This window comes from Clytia hemisphaerica, unplaced genomic scaffold (genome assembly GCF_902728285.1).
Source record: "Clytia hemisphaerica strain Z4C2 unplaced genomic scaffold, Clytia hemisphaerica genome assembly, whole genome shotgun sequence".
Classification (NCBI taxonomy): Eukaryota; Metazoa; Cnidaria; class Hydrozoa; order Leptothecata; family Clytiidae; genus Clytia; species Clytia hemisphaerica.
In genome coordinates this window covers 408041-434284 of record NW_027104380.1, presented here as the reverse complement: position 1 = coordinate 434284, position 26244 = coordinate 408041, and the positions used below count along the sequence as shown (strand labels likewise).

At 36.6% G+C, this 26244-nt stretch overlaps 2 protein-coding genes across 3 annotated transcripts; one reads left to right on the top strand and one right to left on the bottom strand.

Moving 5' to 3' along the window:
- Positions 1 to 1789: 1789 nt before the first annotated feature.
- Positions 1790 to 8601, top strand: LOC136819144 (hatching enzyme 1.2-like). 2 transcript variants are annotated; one of them, XM_067075349.1, is made up of 8 exons: positions 1790 to 1895; positions 2958 to 3116; positions 4045 to 4177; positions 4717 to 4823; positions 5578 to 5646; positions 6362 to 6460; positions 7135 to 7290; positions 8425 to 8601. In XM_067075349.1, the coding sequence occupies exons 1-8, from the start codon at positions 1826 to 1828 to the stop codon at positions 8532 to 8534; spliced, it is 903 nt and encodes a 300-aa protein (XP_066931450.1). In that variant the 5' UTR covers positions 1790 to 1825; the 3' UTR covers positions 8535 to 8601. The 2 variants fall into 2 exon arrangements, with proteins under 2 accessions (XP_066931450.1, XP_066931451.1); XM_067075350.1 differs by lacking the exon at positions 6362 to 6460.
- Positions 8602 to 9929: 1328 nt separating this feature from the next.
- Positions 9930 to 19346, bottom strand: LOC136819164 (mitogen-activated protein kinase 14-like). Its single transcript, XM_067075374.1, has 13 exons — positions 19203 to 19346; positions 18555 to 18684; positions 17580 to 17638; positions 17260 to 17371; positions 16365 to 16394; positions 15934 to 15981; positions 14699 to 14816; positions 14128 to 14199; positions 13524 to 13603; positions 12941 to 13019; positions 12707 to 12816; positions 12294 to 12360; positions 9930 to 11505 (listed from the first exon to the last, which is right to left on the bottom strand). Exons 1-13 carry the CDS (start codon positions 19316 to 19318, stop codon positions 11438 to 11440), a joined length of 1089 nt encoding a protein of 362 aa, XP_066931475.1. The 5' UTR covers positions 19319 to 19346; the 3' UTR covers positions 9930 to 11437.
- Between the last annotated feature and the right edge of the window lie 6898 nt (positions 19347 to 26244).

Here is a 26244-nt window from a genome sequence, read left to right as displayed (position 1 = left end):
CCTTTGCGGACAAAGCTAGAACATCAATTGTTTTCTGAAACAATTGAAAAACAATGCTCAATCTCCATCGTTTTATGAGGTGGGTAGAAAACAGCACCTTACTCCAATACAAATAAAGAATTTGTTAGAAAACCCTAAAAATCGATGGCTACATCGAAAAATAGAAATTAAGTTCATTCAAGTATCCTAAATTATCCTAAACTATTTTTATTTCTTGCATACCTTGTACACAGTACAAAATTCAGTACAAGGCTTGCGAAGTTACGAACGCTTGATGAACTAGTAAAAAGAAGTTTTCTAATTGGAAAAATTTCCCTGAAACATTGCCAAGTTCAAAGAAGGTTATCGTTGCCTTTTTCTTATTCATCGATTATCAAAGGACTAAGACTTTTCTTCAGATTAGGGAAAGATTCGAATTATAAAGAGTAATTTAAACCACTTTCCAGCTGAGGGGACCAAAATATTAGTTCGAATTATAGAAAGATTCAAATTAAAGTGCGTCGACCGTATTTTCCTAAAAGAAAAATATTCATCCGGTCGAAAACTTCATCAAAGCCTTGGGTCAAACAGGTATATGAAGGACTTTTTTATATATCAATGGGCCAGATGGGAGTGTGTGGTTATTAGCGATGGGCTTAATCAGATCTGAATACATATTGGTAAAAGCTATTATGTCTTTAAAAAGGCTGTTCCATTTATTTCTATACAGGGGGTGAGCGAACCATTGAAAGGCAAAAAAAATTCTTAGACTAAATGTGTGCATGCCCCATGGAAAATGGTATAACTTGCAAACAAACCTTTGCAAAATCCTTTTCATGTCTTAAAAGTGAGAGTGGACGAACTAAAATCACTCTTTTACCCCTTGGAAATTTTAGAATAATCTTTTAATTCCTGGAAAAAGAAAATAATACTCCCTTGAAAATTCTTCTCCAATTACAGCTGGAAATTTTCGTTCACCCCCTTTGTATCAGTGGCGTTGTGGCAGGGGAGGGCCGGGGGGCCATGGCCCCTCCTAGCGGAGCTTTTTTGAAGGGGCGCCGAAGAGTGAGGGGCGCCAGAAGAGATTTTTTTAGACGCCTCAATCTTAAAAATCATACTTTATGCGCCTTAAACCGCGCCCCAGGACCAATTTTACAATTTTACCAATTTCGCTTCGGTCGTATTACACATTAATTCTTTAAGTTTCTTTTCATTCTAGCAAGTGCCAAATTTGTCTTTTTTTATTTAGTGATTTACAGTTGGGTATCTTGGCAGTCGATTTTCAAAAAAAATTTAGTCGACCCCAACCATGGTGGGGCCTGTTTATCCCTTTTCCATTCATCAAAGATATATCTACTTTTATCCACTAAATATTCATTATGCCTAGGCAAATGAATTAGTAAAAGTTTTGAAACTGGTGGGTGGGGTGCCACTTTAGAAAATTGGGGGGGGGGGCGCCATTTCAAAGAAATTGACTTTGGCCCCTCCAGAAAAATTTCCCCACAACGCCACTGCTTTGTATTGATATAAAATGGAATGGCCCAATGGACGGGGAATTACCCAGGTATCGCGTTCTTTGTCTGATTTTAATGGGTTCTTTGCCGTACAAACTTTTCGGTTCCATGTTCTGCACCCGTTACTATTCACTGGATCACGTCACATATGGAATTTGATAGTTTTCAGTCAAAAAAAATTCCTATTTCAGGACAAAAACGAAGCCCACTGTCCAAATAACATTTTCAAAACAAGACTTTAAAGAAAGCGGAGTGCAAAATATAGAAAAATGTATAAAGAGGGTCTAAAAATTGAATGGTTTTAGTACATGATTGATATCATTTGAATCAAGATGAAGATTGTTTTGCTTGCAACATTTTTGTGCGTCAATTTCTTTGCCAAAACTTTTTCTCAAGAACAAGGTAAAGAGATTTACAATCATGGACAAGAGGTTGTAGACTTTCCAAGGTTGAAAAATTTCCAAAAAAACTCTGAAAACCCATTGTTACCAGAAGCCAATGTTGTTTTTATTGGATGAGATATTGGGTGACAAGTCCAGAAGCCAAATCCACTCAACATTGAAGGAAACATTATTGCAAAGTCTTCAGGTCGTTTTTTGTCTGAGATTGAAGGTTCAATGCGGAGTTTTTCACTTCAACTTTTTTGAGAAGATATATAATTAAAACCATTTGAGAAGGTTTAATCAATAATAAACAGCTTTTTAGAGCTCTCTGATGCAAACAACTAGCTGTGTGGTTAAACATTTGAAACATTTTCAGTCATTTTCAGTACCCTAGGAGGTATACAGGTACCCTACGAGGGACTTATTGATCTATTTTGGTGTTTTGTAGACCCTTCCTGGGACTGGTGGAATTGAAAAAGGTACCCTGACCAACGTCACATTCCCGTACCCTCTTTATACCATAGTATCCCAATCCGGGTTTCTCAATTTTAACGGTATTTAAAAAGGGTTAGGAGAAAAATCACTTTACATATTTGTTTAAGGTTTTCCTTTCTTGTCAACTTTTATCATAATTCGATTCTGTTAGATGTTTTGCCTGGCTAAGATGCAACCGTAGCTTTCCCCAAAAAACCTATTGAAAAAAACGAAAAGTAATGTAACATAGGAATGTAATAGAATTCCTTATCTTTGGAGTTTCTAGAACGGTTAAATTCCATGCCCAACTGACACAAAACGTTGTTTCGACGTTTATCTAATGTTCACAACGTCCATATAACGTTGGATGAACGTTGAAACAACGTTTTGTGTCAGCTAAGAGTAGATAAACGAGCTTATAATTAAAAAAAATACTATCTTGGCCGCTTAGCTTAACAAAATTTTCGCTTCCTGCTATTGTTCAATTGTAAAAAAGTTTGGGAGATAATGAAATGATTATCTGTGACGTCATCATATCAAGCTCTGTTGAAAAAATATTATCCGCATCTTTACAGCTCTTGTTAAAAACTTCTTGAAAATACTCCAGGTCCATACTTCGAAGGAGACATTATCCTCACACCCGATCAACAGGACGCCATTTTGGAACAGAAATCGAAAAACTCTTTCGCATCGGTGAGAACGGGCCTTTGGTTGGACAATGGAAAAGTTCAAAAAATTATCGAATACGGGATAGACTCTAAACTAGGTAAGCCTTTTTCAAATTATTTTCATTTTCTTAATGCTTGAATCATTATTCTTTTTGGCCCAGCGCGCAGCGCAATGGGCCTTTAAAACACAACTGGTCGAAAAAATTTGAAAATATGGTCAAATCTTTCTTTCTTAATTAGTAGAAAAAAGCTTAAAGTAATTCTAAAACTTTATTGCTCGCCCAACTCGAGTCTATACATTGAAAAAATTCGCTCCTGTTGTATGGCGATTCTGCAGCGGAAAAATATGCTGACAGTGCCAACACTGATGGGCCTTTACGCCGCTTAGGCTTTCTTGTTTTAGAATATAGAGAGAAGGGGGGGGAAAGTTATTTAATCTTTTTATGCTTTCTTTTATTGCTGTGTAAGCAAATGGAAGGAGGTACGTTAAATATGACAATGACTTTTGGTACGAGCTTTTCTGGTCAAAGGAAATTTTAAAATATCTAAAAATTCATCTTGTCAAGGACAGTTATTCCCTCGTTTTATGCTTTCTTTTACTGCTGTGTAAGCAAATGGAAGGAGGTACGTTAAATATGACTATGACTTTTGGTACGAACTTTTCTGGCCAAAGGAAATTTTAAAATATCTAAAAATTCATCTTGTCAAGAAATTTGTCTTGTACCTTAGGTGGATTAAGTTTTGCGTAAACTTTTTTTCGCAAATCGAAAATCTAAAAATTTCACGTGAACAGAAATTCGTGAATCAGCCTTACCTCTTATCTTTTTCACCCGATTTCTTTCATTTTCCTAGGGGTTTGGGGTTTTCGGATTTCAAAGTAGCGAGGACTGAATTTTACGAAAACGGTCAAAATTCGCAAAAATTAATCCACACAAAAAATTTTTCCCAATCAAGAATTGGTAACAAAACGCATAATAATGATATTTTTCAATGAATCAATTCTTTCCGTTCTTTTTTTACGTATAGCCCGCTCCCCGATGGCCGTGCGTGTGATCCGTGAGGCCGTTGAAGAATATGAAAAATTCACGTGTTTACGTTTCAAAGAAGTGAGCGGACGTCCGAAAACTAAATATCACATGTATTTCTTCATCGGACGGGGGTAAGAAACATCAAAGTTTTCAAAATATCAATTTTCTTATCTGCCCTTAAGGGAAGAAATTTCCGCAGTTGTTGTGTCAAATCCACGAAACACGAATATTCTCAGGATTTAAAAAATCAACTCTAAAATTGTTCTTTTTAGGGCAAAATAGGCCAAATTGTAAACAAAAAAAATTTGTCAACCACGAAATCGAATTTCGCGAAACTTGTGAATTTTGAACTGTGAACCGCGAAATTAAATTCCGCGAATATTTCTTCCCGTGAAAACTTCTTCCCTTAATGATGGACCGAGATTTCAGCTGAAACTCGTCTGATTCACAGACCGTGATACTTCTTAAAGAAACTTTTTCGTTAGATGATGAGCACGCTGAAGCTGGAAACCTCAAAGAATGTCAAATATTTCTTAAAGATCTTTTAAACTAAGCTTAAAAACCTTCTTCCTTCCTAGAAAAGGACCGACACTTTTTAAGAACGCAAAGAAAAAAAGTATTTACTGGCAAACTGCAAACTTTTATCTCCATATTATAACTTTTTTGACAGTTGTTTTTCGAACGTTGGACGTTTGGAGGGCGGCAACCGAATCAGTTTAAGTGCAAATGGTTGTTGGACTAAAGGAATTGCTATCCATGAAATGGGTCATAGCTTAGGTAACCAACTCTTTTTTCTCTGTTTCTAAATTTTGCTCTTTCACTCCCTAGAAATATACCCGCTTTTTTAAAGAACGACTTTATAAGAACACGAAGCTGAAAAAAGACCGAAACCTAAGAACAGATTTTAAACCCACTTTAAGTTTTTAACTAAGCGTATTGAGAACATCATAAGAACATTTAAGCCTGAAAAAATATTCAGCATGGTCTGACTTGTAGATTCCTTCCAAGGTGGTGTAAAAGACTTTCAAATCTTTTTCGTCTATCTCTAGAAAACAATACACCTTTTCGACCGTAGCCGCCAATTGCCGTGCGGGCATTTTTTTGTCCGCTTTATCCCACTAAAACCGTCCCAGTCCTTTTTTCGCACCTATAGACAATAGAGAAGTATGTGTCAAAAAGGATTGGATCGAGTTTAGGGGGATAATTTAATAATTAAGTGGCACGCTCCTGACCGCGCGACTACGGTCGAAAAGGGGTATAGAATTTTGACGTAAGGATTGTGGTAAGAGCCCATTTTTTTAAATTTTAAGATTTCATTTTGTTTTGCTCAATACCATGAAAAGGAATCTACAGGAAATATATCTCAAACTATCTGATAACCCCTTTAATACTCCAAAAACACTAAGTCAGCCGGTAAAACACATCAAAACATTTAACGTCCAAACTTAGGTTGGTCAGTTGACTCTTACGTGTTTCCCGATAACAGTTTTAGATTATTTCCCAAAAATCAATAACAAAATTAATTTTTTAGGCTTCTTCCACGAGCAATCAAGAGTAGATCGTGACAATTACGTTGACATCAAATGGGAAAATATGTTTGGTAAGTGTTAGTCCGAGTTATCCCAAGTGATTATTTCGAGTTGTTAAGAAAATTACTTGATTCATGTTATTGAGTCAAATATGTCATGAAAACTCTTAAGTTTGCTTTAAATATTGAGCTATCTTTTGTTTATAAAATTTTGAATTATTTGAGTCGATTTAAATCTGGATTGTATTGCTTTCAGCAAAAGTACGACTGAAAAGGCGCGAACTTTCGTTCAGCTCTTGTATTCAGCTCAGAGTAGAAGCTATCCGGGAGGGGGTACTAGGGCTGCGAGCTTTTGACCCTCGGACCGTTAGCAGGACTAAAAAGGAAATAAAATAGGAAAATGTTGCGATTTTTACGACCCTTATTGGGACTAATTTGACCAAAATTTGATCTTTCATAGAGCAAAAAGTTGAACTTTTCCTATTTTTCCGACCCTTAGTTGGACTGAAATTTAATTTTCTAGATTTTTCAAACCCTACAGGGACTTTCATGTCCCAAAAAAGGGACCCTTAAGGGTGGCACATACCCGTACCCTTCACTTGCGTAAGTAAGCTATCTCCCTATTTTCATATCATCCTCAAAGAGCATAATATGGAAAGCGTTAACCCTCTCCCATTATCATAAAATTAACTTTGTCGCAAAATAAGCTTTTGCAACAGTAAAAAAAACTTGGCAAAAAGAAACATCCAAGCATGTACACTTTAGTCTTAAAACTCTTCTGTTTTAGATGGAGCAAAGAGGAATTTCGATAAATACTCAACAGAAAAATTGTATGACTTCGAAACAAAATATGATTATGAAAGTATTATGCATTATCCAGAAAACGGTAATTTTTTATTCAATCAAACTGTATGTATTTGTTTTTTTACCCAGCTGACAATCAACGTTGTTTCAGCATTCATCTAACGTTTTATGAACGTTGTGAACATTAGATAAACGTTGTGTGCCAGCTGGGTACCCAACCATTTTTCTAGGGCACGGCCAAGGGTAAGCAAACATCTCTATCTTCGGATCAGCTACCGAAAGGGAGCGCTTATAGTTCAGTATCTATCAATCTGTGGTACAGCACTAACTAAATAAAGGGCGCTTTAAAAACGCCCAATTTAGTCAGCCCAAGCAAATTTTGAAATTCTCTTCTAAGCAGGCTAAATATCCTCACATCAATGCATGCAATGGCTTCCTGAATTCTCAAAAACCAATCAACTATTTACTGACCTTTATAAACAAAGCTAAATCCGCCATCTTGAAACATAGTTAATTTTAAAATTGATACCCGCTAAGAAACCATTAAAAATTAACGTCAGACGGGGCTAAATCATCCAAAATTAGACAAAAAGTAGACACAGTGCTCTTGATGCATTCACACCGCTATTGAGTAGTGCATTAAGATACCACTGATAAAAAACTCCTTCCAAACAATATTGTGGTTAACGGGAATTGAGAAACTTTCCCTTAAGTATATAAAGCTCAGTGATTTTATTATATACCCATTCTTTTCAGCTTTTGCAAAACCTGGAAAGATCACAATCGTGGCCAAAGATCCAAAATATCAAAAAGTGATTGGCCAAAGAGGTGGATTGAGTCGTATTGATAAAATTCAGCTCAATCGAATGTATTGTAATGACAATTATACCACCCCAAAACCCTGGACCGTAGGTAAGAGGACTCGAAAGAGGCTTATTTTTTCTGGGACACAGAATCTCCCTAGTTCATGATATTTATTACGTAATGTTTCTATGGAAACAACCCGGTTTTTGCCAAAGTCGTAAATTTTAAACAATTTTTCTCAAGGTTAAAGTTTCCACTACAGGTGAAAACCGGGTTTTCCGTAGAAAACATTACGTCATGAAATCACGTCCTTTTGCTTTTAAAACAAGATACCAAGGCCGAAGAGGGTCGGTACATGACTCTGGTTAGAGAATTGGCTCACCCCCGATTGTTTTTAAAAGCAGGGTGGGATTTCTGGAACTCTATTGAGGTCTTGGTAAGGTAAGGGATTTTGCGAATTTTGTCTAAATTTGCCGAATTCGCCAAAATAAGTTCCCTTAAGGTATGTAGAGATTAGAGGCTAAGCATCGACTTCATTCTAACTACAATCATGACCAAAATATATTTAGATTTTTGGGTATTTCTAACTTTTCAGAATTTTTGGGCGAGAACGGCCAATTTCTATTTCCATTTTATTTTATGAGATATTTCGATTTGGGGACATTTTTCAGTTTCTGGATCCTGAGATCCTAAGGTCGTAAACCGTAAGTCAGTTGGAGTTCTGCACTCCAGAAGTAAGTTAGAGCACTTAGAAATCATGTGTGATTTTTAAGACAGTTGTCAAAGCAGTTTTTTCTGTGAGACGGAAAATTTCATGATAGAGATATTTTGGTATACAGTGGCACCCACAGGCCACCATGGTTGGAGCCAAGGGCCAGAAAAATTTCAGATTTTCTACCCCCTAGATTGGCTAGAAAGGCACTAAAACTTTTTAATCAAAACAATTCAGAATGTTCTTAAAATTCATACAGCGAAAATATATATATCTAAAATAGGTTGAAAAATAAAAACATAATGAACGTCATACTATGTATATACAAGGCCATCAGCCATAAACACAGTTTTAATACGAGATTTCTTTCTGATGGAATTATTAATTCTAGAGAATAAAATAACCATTTTTAACTGAGACGGAAAACTTTGACAAAATTTTCTGTGAGACGGAAATCCGTCTGAGACGGAAGAATTTTGACCGTAGATTTTTTATGCTTAAAAGATTTTTTCCCAACCCAACTTTTTCAGCACCGAAAGATTGCAAAGATAAAGACAAAGAAACATGTCGTAGATTACGTAATGTTTGTAAAGCCGACGCCGTCAAGAAGATTTGTCCCGTCACATGTCGTGTCTGTTAAAAGAAACACTTTTTGAGTTTTAACTATACAGAACCTCGTGTAAAATAAACTTTAATCATACACAATATTTTTTAGTTGTTTGTTTGAATTTCTAGCGTTTCCCTGAAGAATTTACCTTTTCGGCGTAACATATTATTCGATGGCGCCGCCCTCTTCCTTAATCGCTGCACTCCAAATAAGTAAGTAAGTTTGCGACCTGAAGGCTCCCTTTTTTCTAGCTGTCTAACCGAAGGTAGGGGAGGGCACCACTTCTTTTCTCTGGATTTCTCCACTTACACTTGATCTGCCTCTTTAATTGCTGAGTATCAAGCAGAATGGCATCGACTACCATTTTGAGAATCCTTGGTATGACCCGGCTGGGGATCGAACCCACAACCCACAACCTTGCACACCGTAGCTCCTTTATACTAAAGCTGCACTCCAAAGAACGCCTTACTTAAAAGTCAAAACTTGAAAAGAGCATCTACCTCTTCGGTGGAGCGCCGTGCCGGTAAGATTTTTGGTATAATTTAGTGGGGTCAATTTAATAAAAAATATAGCTTGTCCGGGGGGGGGGGGGGGGGTGTAAACCCGTTTCCGGGGGGCCAAAAGTCACTTTGTCCGGGGGGGGGATCACTAAAAGTTGTTATATCTTCCACCCCCCATATTCATTTTTTTACTTGAAAAGCCCATTAAGCAGAATTTTGAGATGGAAAAGCCACTTTAGAGACGGAACTCCATCTAAGAAGGAAGAACTTTTAGCAGTGAAATTAGCGTGGCAAGGAGCCATGATAAATCAGAAAAGCAATTTATACACTATGCAAACTTATTGCTTTTTCATCAGACTCTTGAATGTCAAAAACACTCGACTTTCGTGAGGATATTCTGAACCGTTTCCTCAAATATATTTTTCATGTATGCTCCAGTTATGTAATTTCCACCATTATGGGAGCAAACGTTCGAATCTGTAGAGGCGTTTCCTTGGGAAAATCGAACGTTTGTTTCCATCACGGTGGAAGTTGCGTAAACAAAACATGAAAAACTTTTATAGCCAAGCTTCCGCAAGTCAGGAAAAGCAAGAAAATAATTGCAAAAAATAGCATCAACTAAACCTGATGCAAAAACATTGATGGTTGGAATCCGTTGACCGGGAAGTCTGAACTTTCATGAATTGGGAGGGGGGTCAACTCAGGAACGATGTTATATCCTCCACCCTCCATCTGAAAAAAATTTTTTTTTCTGGAATATCCAACGAAAAAAAAAACGATTATAAAGAGGAAGGAAATGGCGAAAAATGATTTAATTACTTTAATGATGTCCTTTACCATCACCTTAAAAAGCACTCGAGTAAACCATTGGTCTGGAAAAGTTCACTGTTCAAAAATTGAAAATATCAAAAAGAATCATTTCAAATTTCCTTGACAGAGGTTAAAGTTTTCTCATCTTTATATTTTGAAATTCTTAAAGGTGTCAAATCGATGCATGGCATGAAGCAAAAAAATTCGTAAAAAGAAAACAAAAAATTACAGTAAACAATTTTTAAAAAACGCAATTTATAAATTACTATAAAGCAATTAAGTACAAAAGAAATTTCAAATGAAATTGAAAATGAAAAAAAAGTGCTATGAAGATTTCCATCTTAAAACTGTAACTAACTTCTACATTATTTAGTATTTCGACACTCGGAGTGTATTTCTTTTTCGAAAGGCTCATCTCTGATTTTAAATTCACCAAAAAAGTGAAAAGAGTTCAAATAAAAAAAAAATTCAATTTAAAAAATAATCCATAAACATTTTTTTGCAATATATAAAAAAAGAAATTCGTGTCAAAAACTTATTTTGAGATGAATTTGGCAAGGTGTATAATTTTCCAAAGGGAAATAACAGAATATACAATCCATTAAAAAAAAGTAGTGTTAAGATTTCCTGCAACAGTTTGCTCCCATAGAATATTTAGCTCATTCAATTTCAAAAAGCGTGCACTCAAATTTTGCAACTATGTGGGAACCACTCTCAAAAAAAATTACTCTTTAAAATTACGGTTGGTTTCCACAAGATAGAAGCGAGTTCATGTATTTGTACTTTTGAGGACGGGGGAACGATAGTCTAGTTAACTAAGCCCATATTCACAAGGCTAGGACACACGGCTAATGGCAATATAGCGTTTTCGGCGCTTTAAAGATTTTATATATTTACGGATTTTAAGTTTGCCTCGGAATACTGTTATTCAGTCACAACTTACCATCAGATCCTGGTGACTGAATCAAACTAGCTTAGATTTCTAGGCTAGGGGAACGACTGAAGCGATTTGGAAAAACTCTCAGACCTGACCTGCGAAATTAACCTGCTTGTTTACCATCGTCCTCAGTCAGTCAGGATGTAGAAAAACCAGAAGCTGACCGTCTCCGTCGCAGAAAGACAAACATACATGAACTCGCTAGTGAAGAAGAGTGCACACTTAAAGCACACCTATTCATGATATTCACCATTACAAAGTCTTCTGACATTACATCACGGATCCAACAGCTGATTGGTTGTAACTGACGTAAAATCAGTCAATACGTCACTTTCAACCAATCAGCTGTTGGGTCCGTGGAAGACATTGTAATGGTGCCATATCATGAATTATACTCATGTAACAATGACAAAACAAGATACCCAAAGAAAAACCAAAATACCACTGAATTGGCAACTGTAAAAACTCCTCTGCATTAATTGATTGATTAAATATCAAAATGTTTCAATGGATTCTTCACTTAAAATTTCAGTGAAAAGCCAATAGCCTCGGATTCCAGGGCGTTGCCGGTGATCAAACCATCAGCCTTCCAGGCTAGTACGATATTACATTATATTATACACCATGAAATGCATGAAACTTATTAATTTGTACAGACAAAGTTTAGCGAGTTATGGATAAGGCCCTATTTACATCATCATCATATCATCTGGAGGTGGAGTGTACACAAAGTTCTTGATTTCATTGAACATCAGCTCTGAAAAATATGAAGCGAAAGAAAAATTTAATGAGAATTTTAAAATTTACATGTTTTTTCTTTTATAAGCATAACGTCTATAAGCATAAGCAGGCTCAGTTTTTGGTACCTAAACGATGGCTCTATTGTTTGATAGCAATATAATGCTAAGCATAATGCGAGCCTGATATAGGGGAAAAAACATGTACAGTAATTTTATGTACAAGATAGGATTGACCATACAGACGTCATCTAACGACACTGATTGACAAACAAGATGTTCAACTAAGGTGTTTATCCTTCCTAATACTGATACTGGAGGATTAGAAATAAACAGGAGTGGATTGACAAACTTTTAAATAACAAGAGGGGGGATGTAATTGCCTCCCGGGGAAGGGGGCACTCGAATGTAACACGACCGCACGTACGGCCCTAAATTAGGCACTTGAAATCGGACCCTTACAGCGCAATTTTTATCATCTTTGCTCATTTCAACCCTTACAGTGCACTTTGGGAAGCTTGGAAAAATGACCCTTAAAGGCCGCACGTATGGTCTGTTGTTTATCTTGTGTGGACCCCCCCCCCTGGATTTGCCTAGACGGTGGGTTTGACAGTAGACTAGTTTTGAAAATGTTTTAAAATCATCACTGGTAGACGCATAATGAAAACCTAATAAGGTAAGAACGAACAAACGGACAGAACCTGAGAGGAAGTTCAAGTAAGTATCTTTCTAATATAATGTGAAATTTCGGAACAACAAAATTTGAATGTAGGCAAAAGCACAGTTCGATGACGATGTGTAAACATACCTTTAAATTGATCGATGGTAAGCTCAGCACTTTCTGCGTATCCAACGTCAAAAGGAGATGCCGTAGGCTGAAAAAAAAAGAAGATGAAAACGAATTTAATTTACAACAGGGTGAACGTTGGATTAAAAAAAGAAGAAGTCGCTGAAGAAGAATCTAAAATAAAGATCATCCCTCATCGGTGCCTAACAAACGCAGCTCCCCCCATTTATCAATTTCTGAAAATATTTTCAACTGTTAAAGAAAAGCTAAATTGGTTTTTATAACTAGTCTATAACTACCTTATTTTGTGGGTACTTTGAGGTACGTAGAGTTTCCAGCCCCTAGCAATTAGGTCCACCGTTTATTAGAATTTGATTTTTCCTACCCCCCATAATCAATGGAAGGGCCCATAGTTTTGAAAACAAATACTGTACCTCATCCTCTGGATCGTGATATGAAGCGAAATACGAGTGTTTGAGACAGTCTTCAGCTGAAAATCTCTCCGTTGGATCCAAATTCAACATATGGTCGAGAATATCACGTGCTAAAATAAAAAAAAAGTTTTACTAATGACCATAGCTGACAAAAAAGACTATAGATGAACATCGAACATTGATGATGATTTAACAAAAACATCCTTTATGATGTAGAAAAAGGAGTTAACTTACCAACAGGAGTTGCGTTTGGGAAAATTCGATCGAAGCTTTGTTTCTCAAAAGCTGGCATCGATAAGATGTAAGTTCTTGCCTGATAATCAAAAGACAAAAATATGTTTCAAAATGATCTTCTTTGAAAAGTTCAAATAACAAGACTGACACATGATACATTTAGTATTTAGGCTTTTGTAGATGAAATCCAACTTGGTGCTAAATTTATATATCGTAAACTCAGGAAAAAAGAAGGTAGCACTTATCAAAACAAGTCTTAATGTGTGATTGCATCAATGCCAAAAATTGAATTTCAAATCAGCGTCGACTAGATTAAGCTCTGACATTCGAATTTAGCGTGAAAGAATAGTGTTCATCGCAAGCGTATAGAAAGGAATGTCCACAATGTCTGGCATAACACCCACAGTCTTGTAAGGAGGTTTTTAGAGGTTTTACCAAAGTTATATATGTATGAATTTGTAGAAGTAACTCCTTACGCAAATTGAACGTTTTCTTCCATAATGGCAAAATTTACCTAATTTATCTAAAAATCCTTTAAATCAGAAATACGTTACCCGATTTCCTACCGGGAAGAAATTCTTACGTTCGCACTAGTGATTCTGTTCAAGAACATTTCGGAAGGCTTGCCAACTAGCTGCATAATCTTCGTCAATTGGTCAATGTCTATTTGTTTGTAAGAAAGGTCAAGGGAATTTCAAAGATATTCTTTATTTGTGATATAAGAAAGATGCGCGTCTAACAAAGCCAGATTAAACAAAAGAACTTCTCAAAGTTTCTGCTCCAAATGACGTATTAGACAGAAAATGTTTTTTTTTCTTCTTATGTTTAAAAATGCTGTGCAAGCAAACGGTAGAAGATATGTTGAATGATGGCTTTTAACAACTTCTAATATGAATAAACACTTGCGTGTTCAAATAAAAAGTTATCACAATCTAAGCGTGACCTTAGAGAGAAGATCTGGTTATTCTCCCTTCTTTTCTTTTACTTGTGTACCTACCAAACAAGCGTCCTATTGGTAACTTTTTTCAAAATATTTAGCTAACTTCCTAACTTCCATACCTCCTATTAATCTTCTCCCGCCCGCCAGGCGCTTATCCCAATCCACTGTCTTTTAAGTACGTCGAGTATTGAAAAGAAAAAATCATTGAACAAAAGAACCATGCAAATGAAAGCTTATGAAAAGATACGATCGTTTCCAGGAAATAGTGTGGTCCTTGTTAATAGCTCGGCCATGATGCAACCAACAGACCAGATATCCACTAAACAGGGAAAAAGAAATTGAGATTAATTTTGATAAAATTTGAAATCGAAATTTTGGTCAAAACCCCTAGAAAAATGAAAGAAATGGGGTCAAGACCCTCAATTCGCGAAAAAGTGAGTCCCCAACAAAAATTAATCCACTTAAGGTAACTGTTTTTCCAAGGAGGCTAGCGTTAGCGACAGTTTAAGTATGTACATTTTTCTGAAACGGAGACGGTTAGCTTTCGACTTGTCTAGATCCAAACTGCCTAAGGACGGCGGTAAATTAGCACTTTTTATACCGTCCTCGATCTTGCGGGTTATTCAAAATCGCTTCAGCCACCCACCGCCCTCAAAAGTGCAAATACATAAAACCGCTACTGATATTTAGAACAACACCAACCATTTAGTGGCCGCAAACTAGTATAGGTGAGCAAACGACAGTAGGTAGCAAAAAATGTCAGATTGACTTGACACAGCTCCATCAACAAAGCAGGGAGTTTTTAAAAACTTTCTTACCTTTTGAATTGTATTGCATCCAGTTTAACATGATTTCCGGTGCTCGATACCATCGGGTGGCCACATATCCGGTCATACCCTCCTCTGCTCCTATCCTGGCCAATCCGAAATCAAGAATCTAAAACAGAGAAGTCCAGATTCATGATAACCTTCACAAAAATAGATTTTATCTAAAGATAAGTTTGGAAATCTTGAGTTTATCGTACGGTATATCTTCCCGGGGGGGGGCACTGGGTTTGCGGACTGACGGTATGTGCGGGCCAAAAACTGGCTTTTAAAATTGCACCCTTACAGTGCAGCAAAAATCAGTGAAAATCATACCCTTAGAGTGCATTTTCCCCCAAATTTTCGATCCATTTCGTGTAAAAAATGGTCAAAATTCTAGCATTTTTGGTCAAAATATCTAGATTTTTCAAGAATTTTCTGAAATTTCTACCCTTACAGTGCATCTCTAGTTTTTCCGACCCTTACAGTGCATTTGAGGTGCCTTGAAAAAGACACCCTTAGTGCCCGCACATACCCGTCGGTCCTTTTGCCCAGCTGCCCCCCCCCCCGGGTATATCTTGTAGAGGGTGTTTATCTTCTCCTCGTAGAGTGCTCGATAAGTAAATAGAGCGTTACTATAATAAAGAGTTGACTCAATATCTTTGTTTCAAACTCAGAGTTTCATGGTGCACAGGCACCAATCTTCAGTGAAATCTTAAGATTTCTATTCTACAGATTTCACTGAAGATTGGTGCCTGTGCACCATGAAACTCTGAGTTTGAAACAAAGATATTGAGTCAATTCTTTTATTATAGAGTTTATTATATACAGATAGATCTCGAATAAAATGAGAAAAGTTACAACATCCCAGCTGGCACACAACGTTGTTTTAACGTTCATCTAACGTTATATGGACGTTATGTACATTAGATAAACGTTGAAACAACGTTGTGTGCCAGCTGGGATACGTAATTAGTCACTCAATAACTTCATACTCATCTTTTTAAGGAACAACTTTGAACTTCAAGGGATCAAAGATGTTCTTTCAAGTGCAGAAATATTTCGGATTATGGAGAGTATTTTATACCACTTTCTACTTGAGGGGACCAGTAGTTTAGTTCGAATTATAGAAATGTTTAAATATTAAAGGATCGAATTAGAGAGAAAGCTGACTGTAGCTCATCTTCAAGGTAACAACAATAAATTTGACATCGAACAGTTGTATGATTCTAATAAGATTTCATTGAAACCTTTAATTCACAATTTTCATTCACTGCAACATTGCTCGGTTTTAGATCCTTTAAAAGAAGAGAAATGATAAATTAGAGGTAAATAAAATGCAAAATCTAACCAACAAAAAGAAAGAAAAGATACCAACGTCAAAGCATCCAGCATTTTAACCTACTTCACTTGCATAGGTTAACAATGGGTTAGAACCCAATAACATGCTATCAAAAAGTTGAAGTCCATTTATTGAGGAATCATTATACGATCCACAATAGATAAACATAGTTTTAGCCTGTATTAACCTAATCCTAAACCGCTTGAAGCTCTGGCGCGAGGATGAACAAAATTCAGTTTCAGGAAGAGCCACAGGACATTATTATTTGGGCTAAAACGTGCCCAAAAAACTACAAGAAAACAAACTTTTAAAATATGTTTTTATTTCAGAAGAACCTACCCGGTGGATGATTCCAGCTGAGTGTATGTACTGAAAAAAGAAAAGTAAGAGAAGTTGGAGATGTTTGAATACTGGTGGTGAATCTGTACACTACACTCTTTTTCTAATTCTAATACTACTTAGCAGGCTGCATCATTTGAGGCGTGCGATAGCACGCGCACACCTCCACACACACCTAAAATGTCTGAGGAGTGCGATCAATCACGCCTCATAAAGTAAGTTTCACAACTGAAAGTTGTGCGTAGCACTCCTTATCACACGTCTAAATTACTAAAATTAAGGTTTTAGGAGTGTGATTGACCACACGCCTGAAATTTTCAAATGATGCAGCCTGACTTAGGTCTCTTATAAACGTCCCTAATAAACACCCCTCCCCCCATTTATTAATTTTTGGACATATTTTCCGCTGTCAAAATAAGAGCCCGTTATTTTGCTATAACAAGCCAGGTTTTTGTCTATAATTACCTTATTTAGAGGTACAATGTCCACCCCCTGTATTAGGTTCCCCGTTCATTTAAATTTCAAAATTCTTCCGACCATCCCGTTTATTAGGCACCTGAGAATAATTCTGGGAGAAGGGATATTGAGGTCGAGCAGCACATTCTACTCATAGCTCCCACTAAAATTGCGTTTCAACCAGATTACCAAACCAAGGCTAGGCCAGTCATTGTGAGTTGGTGGCAATCGGAGATCAGACCTACAAACTTCGAATTAAAAGGCGAACACCTAAAGCCATATCAATATTAAATTTGAACATAACATATAAGACATGAATAAGACATATGGAACATCAAATTCAAATTTCCGAGGAGAAATTAAGGTCAGGAGGTCTGGAGAAAATCGAAAAATCAACAAGCAAACACTTTTTCTACATGATATTAAATTAGACGTATACCTTGAGACCACGCAAAAGTTGATATATGAGAAATTGAACATGTTCATCTGAGAGGTTTTGTACTTTCACTATACTGTTTAAATCGGCTCCCATCAAAGGTGTCACTAGGTATCTAAAATAACAATGCAAACCAAAAGTGATATTGGACCTGATTGGACTGAGTGGAGAAATGTGAAGAAATAGCGATGTTTTATGTTCAGCAACCTGATTTGGAATAATGGTTTCCTACATTATGTCATAACCTGTCAAGAATGACAACAATAGGGCGACATTACAACAAACTTTGGTGAACTTTTTAGACAAAAATTCAAATGTCTTACACGTCGTTAAATTCTGATAGTGTTTTTTGTGGTGTAAACGTATCCAGTAGACAAATGACCTATAATAGAAAAATGTGTTTTCAATCGGTTTCAACAGTAAAAAAAATACAGTAAAAATTTCAATCATCAGCCCTCAAAATTCTACATTAAATAAAAAGATCTTCTTTTTCAATGAGCTTTCAAGTCTTTAGCTTAACTTCCCCAACCAAGGTTATTCAAGCCCCGTATTGTAAATGTCTGGATAGAAAGTCTGAAATTCACGTCATTGATAACAAAATTAGTCTTATTTTCTGTCATGAAATCACATTCAGAAATCTGAATAGACTTTTCCCAGCTACAAAAAACTTTGATATTCATGATAATATGCACCATTACAATGTCTTCCACAAAGCCAACAACTGATTGGTTGAAAGTGACGTATTGACTGATATTACGTCACTTACAACCAATCAGCTATGGATCTGCGATGTAATGTCAGAAGAACATTAGTGGTGTATATCATAAATACCTTATCATTAGCCTTTTCAGAAACCACAAATTTTGAACTCTTGGAATTTCATTGAAAGTTTGACTTTGAGGCTCATGTGGCCTGAGTTTTCCTTCAAATTGTTTACAAATCAACAAAAATTTCAAAAATGCAATAAAAAAGAAGGTCTTTTTATAAGAACCAGTAAATTTTGGCTCAGCTTACCGTTCCATATTTTTTGAAATTTTTAGGCCTTAAATGTTATTGCAATATTCTTAAATGACGCTTAGTTTCTTTATTCAAAAACTTTAATGACGTTTAAAAATCTGATAAAATCAGTACTGCCTATAATCTTTGAGATCTGAGGCTCATATTGATCTTAATTTGTTCTTAGGTTTTTGCCAGTCTTCAGCCTCATGTTCTTATAAATTGTTCTTATAAAAAAGCGTGTACTCATAGCCGGCAGCAAACGTGTTAGAAGACCATAATCTAAAATTATCCATCCTTACGTTTTCATGCATCATGTGTTTCAATAGTTTAATTTCTCTGTGAGCGCGTTTAGCATGCATTATGGATTGGAAAGGTCTGGAAAGCTTCTTGATAGCAATCTGGGTGCCTGTTTGAGTGTCCATTGCAGAGCTAGAAAAGAATATTTTAAAAATAATTTGAACAACTTTTCAATACAAATTAATGAAAGACCAGGAGAAGCGGGGAGGCTGGGGAGGCTTCCCACTTTTAAGCAAATAAGAATTTTTTCTCAAATTCCAAGCGAAAGTTTATCTCATTTTGAGCCCTCAGCCTCCCCGCTTTTATGGTGGTTCCGCTGGGCCTGAAAAAGGCATTTTCGAGCTGGACATGGCAATAAAAAAGTTTGTTTCTGCTAAGTATAGCTGAAAAGACTTAGAATGTGAACTTCCCTCTTATGTTTTAACTTTGATGTTTTTCATCAACAAAATAGCAAGAAATTAGGGTTTTAGCTAATTAAAAGCCAAAACTTTTTACAAAATACAAGATATTTACTTAAAATTTTTCTTGTTCTTTGGGTGGGCCAAAAAAACTGCAAGATCAACAAGTACAGTCTAGAGGTGGTCTTGGTTGACCCTGACAAGTAGTTTATTATGGGTTTTTAAAAAGTAAATAAAGGAACTGTTGCTTACCATACTTGCCCATAAGCACCAGTGCCAATTGTGTTTAAGTTCTGATATCTATCAGGAACTACCCAAACACTTTTGTTTAGTTCTTCTTGATAAAACCCCGGAGGTACTTCTGCCATTTTTGAAATTATGTTTTATTAAGAATTTTCTGAGGAGCATGAACATAATAAGAAGTTCATTAACGAAATTTATAATAAACAAAGCCATTCTAAGCATTATATACAATGTTAATTTTAAATCAATGACCAAGAAAAAAAAAGGGACTCATTGAAAGTGTATTGTAATTTGCCATTCACAACTACTTTTTAGCAAAATCTAAAGACTGGGTGGAAAACCCAACAAATGGCAATAACCTGAAAAGAAATTATAAAAAAGTGGTGGTTACCAACACCTAAAGACTTCCTCCTTTATTTTACTGATATATTTATACTCCCAGATCCCAGGAAAGAATTAATAGCGCAAGAGTGCATATAATGCACCTATTCCATTAAAACTTTGCACATACTTCAGCTTCATACTACTTTTAGTGAAAACCAAATTTTGGTCTTATGTGATAAGTCTTTTGTTAGAATAGAAGCTCAGAAAAAAATGTAAAAAAGCCGATGGGGAGGAAGATGGGAACACCCTCAAATTCATAATGGCGAACATGGTAATTTTTCTACAATTAATCAATTTAATGACGTCAGCATTTTTACTGAGAGCAATAGATTGGAACGTCGACAAGCTCATCATGTACCCTGAAAATTAGCTTTCGGAAAAATATATGGTTTATTATGTTTAGATCAGCCTTTGGCGAGATACGGGCTCAGATAAAATTGTTTATAACACTTATTTTTGCTGAGTCAGCACTTTTTTCAAAGGCCATGATATAGTTTGTTAATTACAGACCCATAACTCCCAACCAAACTGGTGCTATGGCTGTTTCAAAGTGAAATCACAAACCTGCAAAAACAGGAATTGACACACTTCCTTGTCCGCCATCTTTAATTTCCCAAATGAATCCCAGTGAAATTATCGTTCACTTTCGCTATCGCGGATATGACACTATGATGCACTGCGTTGCTGTATTTTGCTTTTTCGCTCGCAATATAGCCCCGCTGATTGGATCAATATTTCCGCGCCAAATTTCTTAGTATTACTCTGGGGCGGGGGTTCATCATTCTTTTCTTAATCATGTTTAGCTGCTAAGAAAACAATAATATTGAGGTTTCTTAATCTCATGGGTGTTTAAAGTTGCACTTTATAAGAAGTTATGTGATCTGTAATCTCATAGTCTGCTAATTAAGGATAAAGGAAATATTTTTCTTTAAACCACTGTAAATGGACTCCCTAAACACATTCAAAGAATAGTTTTCTTGGATTTTCAAAACAAAGGAACATGGTTTTGGTTTAAGTCATTAGAATGGCTTTGTTTACGATGATTCCACAAGTGTTTCATAAAAAGGATTTTCAAATAGACTTCGTGGCGTGGATGATAGAGAAATGTCTGGAAATGACTTGAAAATTACCCTCTACAATGTGCATTGTTTTTCATATTGGAATGCTATTAAAAAGTCCAACTTAAAAACATCCTAAAAATTCAGAAACTCCAGAAGTGTAGCCACAACCCTTCACTAGCAGCGTTCGGAATGTTGGAATTTGGCAAAACTATGATTAGTCTACACAATATACAGCTCCAGGCTTTAAGCCTTATTCTCTCTATCTTGGTCTCAAGGCTCGAAATAACGATTTCAAGTTGGTCGGACAAAATGTCCGATCAGGGTTGCTTTAGCTTGAAAATTATGATTTTTAGGTCGGACATGAAGCTATTTGGGTCGGACAATGTCCGATGTCCGACCGTTATTTCGAGCCCTGTGGTCTTTAGGCACTGCTATAGGCGGCCACTAGTAACCCCCACCGGGAATTGCTTATTAATAGCATTAAGGAGAAAAGAAGTTTTTCACAAAAGATGTTCATATCAATAAAGATTCAGATAAATTAATGTGAATGTTTAAAACACAGCTGATTGGCCAGGATTGGCTATAGGTTTGGAAACTCTTGTTTCACTGAAACCTCAGTACGCATACAATGCAGTTAGCGGAAGTACTTCGATTGATTTGTGAAGCGTCTTTACGTCACATAGAACAAAAGAAAATAGAGCAAAAGAGCAAAGAAATTACCCATAGCCACCATTTCGCAACCATGGGGAATCGCGATTTTACGAAAATGGGAATCCTCATATCGAATAAAGCAGCTTCTGAAAATTTCATTCTTCCCCATAATTGATAAAAAATGTGAAAATGAAAAACAAAGAAGCTTTCTTTTTCTGATCGTCTTTTTTATCTGCCATGAAGTGTTATAAAGGAGAGAAGTTTCCCGTGGTTGCCAAAATCAAAACAATGGAAAATTGTTCATACGCATGCGCAGTCGACACTGTTAAACGGTGTATTGGGGGGAGCACGAATTTTAAAGACAGGTGGGGGGGAGGCCAGATGGGGGGATTATAGCTCATATTAGGGGGGATCAAAAAGCTGGAGGACGCCATGCAAATGTTAAGCAGAATATTCAAAATGGGCTAGCTCCTCCAGCCATGTATCATGGTAGTTTTATTGATATCAGAATTGATTGTGACGTGACTGCTTGTATTGCAGCTGTCAAAAAACACACAGAGTAAAACAGAACAGATATATGATTAAGTTTTGTTAATCTCATTCAATTCAAATTCTGAAACTGTGGCTAGCTACACTTTTCGCTGTTTTTGAGACTGCTACTGGACTGGAAGATTTGATTTTCATAAATTCAAGATTATTCTTGAATGGATCAGCTAGAACAGCCATACCCAGCTTAATCAAGTGGATGGAAAAACAACTTGATGTCTGATATCTGTCGGATATTAATCTCCTATATGTGTACTACATACATGATTATTATTGGTGTTTGAGGAACGATAACTCGCAGCTGGATGGACAATCAATAAATGTGAATTAAAGGATTTGTTTACTTCAAATAAACTTTATTCAATGTTTTGTTGTTTGGTTATGCCCCACACTGGATTTTCAGAACATGACATTGGGGCAAAATTATTTTAAAGGGAACCAGAGACCACCTTGATTTCAAAAGGATATTGTGCATAAAGTGGAGATTGTCATTGAATGATTTTAATTTCAGAGGATGCACAATAAAAAATGCTGAAAAATGAGAGCTCATACAAGTCTGTAGCACAAGCGAAACTAAAGTTGTGGCATTTTAAAGCTCAAAAACTGCCGATTTTTTCCATGAAACGGAGTGTCACCCAAAAATTTGCATTGTTAAAGTGGTTAATAAATTGACATTGACTGATGATTATGCTATCAAAGTCATGATTTTTAGCCATAGCAACGATAACACTTTGAGAAAATCAAAAAGATTTTGGGTAACACTCAACCATTTTTTTAAATTTATCATGAATGCGGTACACATGATATGAAACGGAATCAGCTGTAAAAATCTTATTCAACTTTAGAACCCTAATATAGGGTTAATGGAAAGGTTTTCAAGATGGATCAAATGCTTAGATTTTGATACAAAGTTACTGTATCAGCTTAAAAAATGTTTGAGGTGATAAAGTTAAGTGAAAATTTCATAATTTTTATTTCATTAAAGTAAGATAATTTTCCGTCATTCTGTAACCAAAAATGATTTCTCAATTAAAAACCAGTCTTCCCCCAATGGTAATTAATTTATGCTTCGTTTGAAAGTACTCAGTAAAGAGGTAGAAACTTGCCAAATATTTTACTCTAAAAATGCTTCCTTAAAACTTTACAGCATTTTTAATTTTTCCGTCATTCCGTAACCAAGATTTTTGGAAAATAAAATCCTCAACCGTTCAATCCAGGGAAGGCCAACATACTGTAAATGAGTTTTCTTGATCAATTGTTGGCCTATGTTAGATTTTGAATAACTAAAACTGCAGCATTCATTGTATTTTTTGTGATATGGCTGTGGCTGTTTTTTAGGCTAGAAAGCTTTAATTTCAAGGCTTTTTAGCCTGAAAAATGGCAAAATCAAGTTTCGGAAGTACTGTAGCTCTAAAACAACTGCAAATGAGTTTAAGATACTATGAGAAATGATACATATAAATTTCAAAATGCTTACTTAAAAAAAATTTTCAGCTCCCAGATGCACTTTTTGGTTCCCTTTAAAATAATTTTGCCCATTGCATCTAGCAAAATATCTATTGGCAGCGGAAACTCCATGTAATGATTCCAAAAAATTGGCTAGTTCGAAACGCAGGTTCAGGTTTCAGGTTTCAGGTTACAGGTTCAGGTTTCAGGTTACAGGTTAAACGGAATAATTGCCAGACCAGATATATCATTTCGACTTGAAGTTTTCAGACCAGATAAAAAAAAATCTTATTTTTTTTTCTTTTCTGTGTATGTTAAAAGATTTTTTTCTAACATGTATATAGTTTTCTCCAGTTTTCAGATCATGGCAGATTTCGTTGAGATCTCGGGAGCAGCACCTTTCCTTTTCTGAAGGGCAGGGGCAGAAATGCTTCTTACCAAGGGTAGAAAGTGCAAGATTCCAAGGCCAAGGGCAGCATCTACAAACCACCGCCAACGTCCCACAGCTGTTCCCCTCAAGCAAAATCATTGATTCCGTAGAGGTCACCATAGTGTTCTCCCCCCTGGATTCAGGGGGGGAATGGGTTTTGAGGTCAAAAGGACGTATAGGGGGGAAAGAATTTTTTTTGAAGCCAGGGGGGGGAACGAGGGGGGGATGGAAAATTTTCATTCTAGGCATGGGGAGGAACTCACCAAAATCAATTCAAAATTGAAAAACATCTGGTTTTATGAGATGATATAGCATAATGCTTAGTTTTATTAATATTATGGTTTAAAAACACCATCCTTTCCATTTCTTCTTGAATTAGAACTACCTTAGGGAAAACAATACGACCATGCCTATGCCCGGACAGTCCGGGGCAAATGTCTGGGGTCTGAAAAAAATAACTTTTTCCCCGGACCTACGTCCGGGGCTCCAATTTTTGCGCCATAAATTTACCCTGGACGTATATCGCCGAGCACACTTTAAACCCCCGGACATTTTATCCAGGTCTAAAACTCACTCACGGTTAGATTTTAGAATTTGATTGCTGAACAAACCACGCTTGAGATTTAAGGTTCAAATACAGGCCTCACACACAAAACGCCAAAATCAGGACATTACAAGATCTTTTGGAAGACGGCGTTTGTCCACGTAAGAATATTTCAATGAATTAGAAAAAAGCCCGCGCGGTCAGCGATTCTATAAAAAGCGACCGCGCGGGCTGTCTGGGGCGTCCGGGGTAGTCTCTCAAAAACAAATAATACGGACCCCGGGCACGCAGCAAAAAAACCCCGGACTGTCCGGGGCATAGGCAGGGTCGTAAAACAATAAGCGTTAAGTTCATCAAATTACAGCTTTTTAATTTTTTGCTTGAGGGGGGGGGGACAGAGAAATTTTTGGAGGCAGGGTGGGGAAAAATGAGGGGGGGGGAATGGAAAATTTTCATTCTAGGCATAGGGGGGGGGGAAGAGACCCTGAAGGACAAGTATGGGTCACAAAATCGCTGTCAACAGAAATAAAAAAAAAAATTCAAAATGGCGGCTGAGTGAAACTGACAAAAACGAAAAATCATGAGTTTTCAATCGCTTATTGCAGCTGACTGAGGCAGATAAATCCAATGAAATAAAAAGTAGACAAACCTTGAACCTTTTCTCTGTCCAAATAAAGAAAATAATCTAGCTATAGTAATGTTTACATCCCAAAATAAATCCATTTCCGACCAGACCTACATCAAGTCCCACAAAATTTCAACCCACGCCGCGGCGATGCAGGCAAAACATTCTGACCTGAAACCTGTTGGAAAAAATAAAGATTAGGTTAATTACATTTCAAAATGATATATTTGCAAGCTATTAGTTGCTTTCCCAGGAACTGAAGAAAAGATCCAAAAAATTGAGACGGGGGGTAAGATTTTTTTAAATAAATTATAAAATAAGACGTTTTAATGCTCAAACATAAAAATATCACTTGTTTTCATAATAAATAAATGTTATGGAAACTTTTTTTCATACAATTGGTTTTCTAAAAGTGTTTGGCTTCCCCGCAACGAATCTTAAAATTTCTGCAAACCCCCGGTTTTTATCACTTTATTACGCGCGTAATATGAACAGGGCCTTATAGCGCTATAAACAAACGATTTCATTGGTTGATTTTTGTTGGCAGATCACGTGACCAAATTCTTGATTGAAGCGAGCGGGAGTTGTGGTCATACGTCGCATGATGTTTTCGCGTGTTTTGATTTAGCAAAATTTAGAAAGTTTGACCACTTATCAATGTTTAGATTTTTCTTGCGTGGATTTCTGTTCAGAGCTAAAATATGGTTTGTGTGGGATCGATGGTGGGACAGCTGTGGTCCGCCATCTTTTCTTCCGAACTGTTCCGAAAATGATTTCGACAAGATTACGGCGACCGAAATTAATAAGTTTACGCCCAATCGACCGCCCTTTTTAATAAAATGCGGCCTTCCGTCCTGAAAAATAACGCCCTCGACACTATTGAACATCTCAATCGTTGTACCAAAACAAAGATAATAAATTTCGCATAAAATACCCCTAAAAAATTTCGCGTCTGCGGCGCCCTTTTTGCGCCTTTGGCGCACAGCACTATCTCAGGGGCAGCATTTCAAAAGTCAAAAATCATCTCGGGGGCGGCTATGCCGCCTTCTGCAAACTGGAGTTTTCTTCTGTATATATTTCTGGTATACCTCTTGTGGGTGATAAAAGAGAAGAATTGACCGACTAAAACACTGTACGGCCTGGCAATCGTTCGTACGGGGACGTCCTGCAGGGTACCTTGCACGGCCCGTAGTCCGGCGACCGATGACGGTGAAAATTTTAGTTTGAACGCTCATTCGTCAACAAATTTTTCAGAGATTACCTTCATATGCAGATTTCATTGGCCCAAAAGTTTGCGTCGCGGGCAGAAAAACGAAAGAATAAAAGTGATTGAAAACCGTCCCTCGATAGGACTACACAGTCCC

Coding starts and splice junctions, on each gene's coding strand:
- LOC136819144 (XM_067075349.1), top strand. CDS start 1,826: ATGAAGATTGTTTTGCTTGCAACATTTTTGTGCGTCAATTTCTTTGCC. Junction 4,824..5,577: donor TGAAATGGGTCATAGCTTAG/GTAACCAACTCT, acceptor TTAATTTTTTAG/GCTTCTTCCACGAGCAATCA. Junction 5,647..6,361: donor CAAATGGGAAAATATGTTTG/GTAAGTGTTAGT, acceptor CTTCTGTTTTAG/ATGGAGCAAAGAGGAATTTC.
- LOC136819164 (XM_067075374.1), bottom strand. CDS start 19,318: ATGGCAGAAGTACCTCCGGGGTTTTATCAAGAAGAACTAAACAAAAGT. Junction 17,372..17,579: donor CTATCAGAATTTAACGACGT/GTAAGACATTTG, acceptor TTGTTATTTTAG/ATACCTAGTGACACCTTTGA. Junction 11,506..12,293: donor TACCATCGATCAATTTAAAG/GTATGTTTACAC, acceptor CATATTTTTCAG/AGCTGATGTTCAATGAAATC.